The sequence below is a fragment of the Hydra vulgaris genome, chromosome 12, assembly GCF_038396675.1.
Source record: "Hydra vulgaris chromosome 12, alternate assembly HydraT2T_AEP".
In the NCBI taxonomy this organism is placed as follows: Eukaryota; Metazoa; Cnidaria; class Hydrozoa; order Anthoathecata; family Hydridae; genus Hydra; species Hydra vulgaris.
In genome coordinates, this window is record NC_088931.1 from 85,163,446 (window position 1) to 85,170,114 (window position 6,669).

Sequence of the window (6,669 nt, forward strand, 5' to 3'; positions counted from 1 at the left end):
TCTTTCGGCCATCAATCAATCAGGCACCTTTGAAATAAATTGTTTTTCTGAACTTTATTTCACCTATTACTTTTCACCTTTTTTAAAAAATAAACTAAAAAAATAAACTAAAAAAATAAACTAAAAAAATAAACTAAAACACTCTTTTATTAAATAATATATTGTTTTTTAAATGCATCCTTTTTGTTCTTGTCTTTGTGTAAATTTTTTATATTCCATGTTTATGTAAGATCTAATAAAGTTTTTTTAAAAAGATTTTTTATTTCTTAAATTGAGTTTGTTGTTGATTTATTGTTTTATGTTTATGTAGTTCTTATAATGTTTAAAAAATTTTTGATTTCCAACTTAACCATATACCAAAATTAATTTTAAAGAAAAATACTGCTTAATATAAATAAAAATAGTAGTTCCAATAATAAAAATTAGTTTCCTTTTTCTTTTTTTTTTGGTAATACAGCGGTTTTTTTTTTTTTAATGTTAATTCTCCTTCCCGAGGCCGAGAAGGCCACTACAGACGAGTAGACTACTTAATTGTGGTTTTGCCCCTCTCTCAACTCTTTAACTTTGAAATACGAACCTTGACGAACAAGGTTGATGCGCGGAGAAACAAGTTGAGTTAGATAACCACCAAATACCACCAGGGATGTGGTGGATGTCTAACTCAACTTAACATCGAACTTGGAACCACTCGCTTATGAAGCGAGCGCTCTACAACTACACCTCTACTGTATCTAATTAAATACAAAAAATAAATGAAAAAGAAAACGAAATTTTATCTGTTTTTTTATGGCATTATTAGCTAAAACTTAAAACACTGATAGATTATATTGTAATGAACAAAAATTTACTAGAAAAACTAAAAATAATAAAAATTTTCAAAGTGGCAACACTTTTTTTTTAAAGGATATTATCAATACAAAATAGCAAAGGTAAAATATTAATAAAATAGCGTGAACTTCACAGTTAAATGCTTTTCCGCGGTGCTTTGTGGTAAGACTTTTAGGAAACACTTTAATATCCACACGAAAAATATACAAATGTATTGCAATGGAATCAAGTTTAAGGTTAGTTCTAGTAAGGTATTGCAGTTCCAACTATAAAGAAAGAATCCTGAAAATTTGTTTACGAGATATGAATGAGTTACTGTTCCCAGTCAGACAAAAAAAATGCTATCAAGAAATCAAGTTTCACAGTTTAAAAACAATATAATGAATAAAAAATTCTTGAAACAAAAGAGTCTACTCCCTTTTTTTTTTTTTTCCTTATCAATAAAACCCTTTTTGATACATCTTCTTATCCTCATAGCCATTTTTCACAGAACCAACAAATAATTCAATCTAGATCTAAGGGTAATTTATTGATTAAAAAAAAATTGATTGCTATGCAAATCACTAAGAAATGTTCTTTTCTCTTATCAACAAAAACATTTTTTACATTTTACATTACATTTTATTTTACATTTTACATTACATTTTTTTATTATTAATGATAACCCATATCATATTATATATGGTTGGAAAGCCATTTAAATTTTACACTAATAAACTAAATTTTTTTTTATTTTTTTTTTTAACAAAAATTGCTATTTCTAACCTTATAACCACTTTAAAACGAAATTTTTACCACTAATATATAGGCAATAAAAACATTGTAAATTATTTCAATTGACGGACAAATATATAAGCAAAATGAAAAATAATTGTTTAAGACAAGTGTGATAGAAAGATTTTTTTCGGGAGTTGAGGATTTTTTAGATTCTGTGCTCCAATCGCAATTTTTAAAGAGAGTTTGTTATTTTAAATTATATTATTGTTATTTTAAATTATACTATTGTTATTTTAAAATATATTATTCTCTCTATGCAATTAGGATTATGATGTTTTCTATTGAAGCATACACAAGCAGTAGGTGTATTCCTTTTTATTTTTTTTAATTTTATTTAGGTGCTCCAAGAAGTCCTTACGGTCTTATTACAGAGTACTGCGGATAAGCATTCAATAGGAAGTTCACGCTTCCTTCCTAACCGATGTTGCAAATCTTGCCCAGAGGTGGGGTTTGAACCACGGGTTCTTTGTTTCTGAGGCATTTCTTCACCTACTGCTCTGGATTTAGGTAAACATTATAATTTTTAGTATTACTATGGTGTTTTTTAGATAGAGTTTGTTGTCACAACACTAGACTAACACTACACAAAAATACAAATAATTGATCAACTTATTATCTTCTTTGATAACTTAAACCCAGAATTTCTTATTTCTCCAGTGGTTCGTTTCTATTTAGTAATAAACAAATAAACCAAAATTTAGAAGCTAAAATAATTTAGTAAAACTACGGTTTTAAAAAATGGCATTAAAAAAAAATAGGATTATGTTTTTAATATTAAATGAGATATGTAAAGTTTATAAAGTAAAAAAACCACTAAAATACCGTAACAGCTTTGGTACTTGTTGAATGTTAGCATCGTTACCGTAAATTTGGAAAACCATAATTGCGAGGTTCTTTACCCCGGTACATTAATAAAATGGTGAGATGTAGTTGGTTTTTTAGAAATTTCTTTGTTTATCTATTAATATCTCAGTGATCGCAAATACTTAAAAGTTGTGGTTTTAAAAACGCTTCGTGAAATGACTTTTTTATTGAAATAGGTTAATATTCCAAAAACCCGGAAGACCTTTTGCAAGGGAAAGAAATGCCGAAAACATACTCTGCATAAAGTAACTCAATACAAAGCAGGAAAGGCTTCACTCTTTGCCCAAGGTAACTATAACTTTGAAAAGCTAATAGTTTTGCTTTCCCAGTTGTTTTTTTTTTGCATTTAAATATCTAAACGTTGTATTCAGATTGTAAGCAACATAACATTCAAAAATAGATAAGCAGATAAAAAAATTATCAATAAATCAGGTGACAATACAGACATTGCCCGTACATAGGCTTATAATTGATTTCTTTGGAAATGTTTTTAAAGGTTCTTTCAGTGGTTTTGATTTATATTTGTTTTAAAACTAGTATTAGACATTTTTTAGGTGAGATATGGTGATTTCAGTTTGCAACTAAAGTAATTAGAGTCTAGAAGCCTAAAATATTTTAAATTGCGTTTTGTTGTATATAAAAACCATATATTATCTTTTTACAATACAGAATATCAATAAATAAAAAATGAGTACAATTCCAGTTTGAAAGAGAGCTACACTGCATTCATAAAAGATACAATATATATGATCAAAAGAATTTGGTACCTTATTCACCATTATTTGTATGCAAGCATTAAGATGATCAGGGTTAGGGTTTATGTTCACGTAAACTGCTAAATATTTGTTAATCTAGTTTAAAATTTACAAACATCTACACTAAAAATCTGCCAATATTTGCCATTTAATTTAAATACAAAGTTATGTGTAATTGTTTTCAGCAACAAAAAAAAAAAATTATACTAAGGAAGTACAAATTTCATAAATCAGAGGAATCTAATCCATGCATTCCAGTTTATACTGCAGAAAAATTATTTTTTTGGTAATATTTTTTTCTGTTGACTGCTGTCATAATATTAGAGTTTGTTGATTATTAGAGAAATAAAATTATTTATATGTTAATTTAAAGTTTGTTTAAGAAAACAATTTAACAAAATTTTGTAGTTGTATTATTGATGATGTATCTTTATAATTGTAACATATTGTAGTTGTTCATATTTATATATTAGTTTATAATTGTATATAATATTTGTATATAACAGTATATTTAAATAGATAATACAAAAACTAAAGCATTAGATATATATATTATTATGTTTGTTTAATATGTATTTGTGGTAAAAGCTACAGTTAAGCAGCTGAAAGTAATTTTTTTCTTTTGCTTGTTGCACTCTAGTCAATGAAGACTTTTTAAACATTAAGAATATTTATTGGAAAAATAATAGTAATAAAATCTGCCTCATGCCAAACCCTCAGTTGATTAGTAGCAAACTCCCTTGCAGCAGCAGGCTACAAGTTAGTTTATGTATGTACCAAAGCCAATAAATATCCTTATATAAAAAGTCTCCACTGACAGCAGCACAATAAGCAAAAATATAAAATTATTTTAGGCCATTCAACTGTAGCTTAACCATTTTTGTTCTTGCTACAAATTATGGTTATCTGTTTATAATTAAAATAGACTTTATTCTTTATCTAAAATTTTGTCATCTCTTTTTTAAATTATAAAATATTGTTGCATTACTTAACATTTGTTTAACCCTTTGACTATGGTGAGCCACATTCAAAGGTTTAAACAAAGATCTTGGCTTTTAAGGAGATTTTCAAAACTAAAACTTCAATGTTGAAATAACTGTTTCCATAATTTATAAATTTTTAATTATTAAATTTTCTAGTTGATTTATTAAACTTGATCTTATTAAACTTGATATCTTTTTACAAGTTTATTTGCTTTTTTTAAGATGTTTTTTTTTTTTTTTTTTTTAGTAAATAAGTTAGCTTTTTACTGCAAATTATTAAAATGCTTTATAAGTTAAAAACTGCGAACTGTCATGGTCAGTTTGTCTTAAAAAAATATACTTTTTACATGGGCAAACAAGGTGTGCAACTGCACGCGCCTGTAGAAAGGCTTGATGATTGTCTCTTGTTTATGTTGCGTATATGTCCTGTCCATGTGTGTATGTTCAATATATGTCCTATTTTATGTTCAATATGTCCTATTTTATGTTAACAGTTTCTTAATTGTGATGCAGCTTTTATTTAATGGATACAGCAATTTACTTAAGTGTGAGTAAATTTGTAGATGTTTGTTTGTTGGTTAATGTTGTTAATCAATTAAATCATTTTTAATCTACAAAACCCAGGATATCATTAATATAAAATTGATAAACCCTTTAGCTACAGCTTTTGAATCGGAGAATTATAATAATTATTAGTAAACAAACTACCACTAATCATATCAGTCTCAGCCAATTTAGCGGTGATCATATAAAGTACTTTATATCTTATTTAAATCATATTTGATATTTTCTTATAAATTAAATGCTCATAACTCTTGCAGATATGTATACAAAATTAAAAATAGGAGTTTAAATATATATATAAAAACTAACTTTTTTTTAGTTATTTTAAAACAAAACAAAAAACTCTAATGTATTATTTTAAAATAAATTTTGTTATTATTAATGTACTAATTTTTAATTTAAAACATTTTAATATACATGATTCCTTAAACTTTCCCCCTAAACAAAAATCAATATTTATGTTTCGTACAATGCAATGCGCAAATGCTTTAGCATTATTTTTTATTGGTTTACTTTAAAATTAGCGAGCAAATTTTTCGAACCTTTGGTAATAATTTTTTCTCATAATTTTTTATTTGTTTGTAATCTTTAAATTACATGGTGTTTAAAAAAATAATGATTCAAAATAGCCCTATATATATATATATATATATATATATATATATATATATATATATATATATATATATATATATATATATATATATATATATATACATATACATATACATACATATACATATCAAAAACCATGTGTGTGGATACATAAATGTTTAACATTTTTAAAAATAAAAGCTTTATATATGTAGATGTTCAGAAATTTTTTTTTAAATTGATTTTTCTATATGGTATTTCTTGTCTATTCTTTATTTAAAGTTTATTTTAGTCCTTATTATAAAAGAATGGTTTCATATGAAATTTTTTTTATAATCCTTCAGTTTAGGTGTAGTTGTAAGAAATTATTAGTTTTTTTTTAAATAGCAGTATTAGTAGTTCGAGATGTTTTTTTTTTTTTTTTGATTAAAAATTTTATTTTGGAAGAATTTCATTACAAAAGAAAAATTAGTAAAATCATTAGTAAGCTATTAACATTTTTTATGCATGTGTTGTGCTTGAAAAATTTTAAAGTTGACAAGATGATTTGATACATTCCTAAAAATTAACATTTTAAAGTAGAGTAGCACTGCAAGTTAATTTTGATTTGATTGAAAATAAGATTTTGTTTGTATTGTAAATATGGTAATTTATCTTTTTAAGGTAAACGCCGTTACGACAGAAAACAATCTGGTTATGGTGGTCAAACGAAACCAGTGTTTCACAAAAAGGTTAAATTAAACTTTTTCTACATTATTTCTTAATTAGGTTTATTATTTATTACTATAGTTATTTATGTTATTTATCATTTAATTCTTTATAGGCAAAAACCACAAAGAAAATAGTACTTCGTATGGAGTGTACTGATTGTAAGTACAGGAAACAGATTCCTTTGAAACGATGCAAACACTTTGAACTTGGTGGTGACAAGAAGAGAAAGGTAAACTTTATTTCTTATTTTATTTTTTCAATTTTTTCTTGTTGGTTTTGCAAATAGTACTTTAACTTATTAATTGCTTTATTATTGTTATTGTAATCATTTTTTATTTTCTATTTTAGGGTCAAATGATTCAATTCTAAATAGAAAGAAGAATATCTAACTTATTTGTCTTTTTATTTTGGTTTTTATGAACATTAAAACCAACGCTGCATTACTTGTAACTATAAATAAAGTGTTATAATTATTTCACTTTATATATTCATGTGTACGTGTGTCTTAGGAAAATATCCCCAAAAACAGTTCTGTCGATATAAAAAAAAATTAAAGAACTTGTTAAGATAAAATTATTAAAACGATGTCAAAC

General features: G+C 25.2%; 1 protein-coding gene across 1 annotated transcript; it reads left to right on the top strand.

Moving 5' to 3' along the window:
* Positions 1 to 2,418: 2,418 nt before the first annotated feature.
* Positions 2,419 to 6,469, top strand: LOC100198396 (uncharacterized). Its single transcript, XM_065814789.1, has 5 exons — positions 2,419 to 2,524; positions 2,646 to 2,757; positions 6,029 to 6,096; positions 6,189 to 6,305; positions 6,425 to 6,469. The coding sequence occupies exons 1-5, from the start codon at positions 2,522 to 2,524 to the stop codon at positions 6,443 to 6,445; spliced, it is 321 nt and encodes a 106-aa protein (XP_065670861.1). The 5' UTR covers positions 2,419 to 2,521; the 3' UTR covers positions 6,446 to 6,469.
* Positions 6,470 to 6,669: the final 200 nt, after the last annotated feature.

Bases quoted from the DNA above. Each gene is read 5' to 3' on its own strand.
- LOC100198396 (XM_065814789.1), top strand. The intron at 2,758-6,028 runs GTAACTATAACT...TATCTTTTTAAG, and splicing joins GGCTTCACTCTTTGCCCAAG to GTAAACGCCGTTACGACAGA. The intron at 6,306-6,424 runs GTAAACTTTATT...TTTCTATTTTAG, and splicing joins GTGGTGACAAGAAGAGAAAG to GGTCAAATGATTCAATTCTA.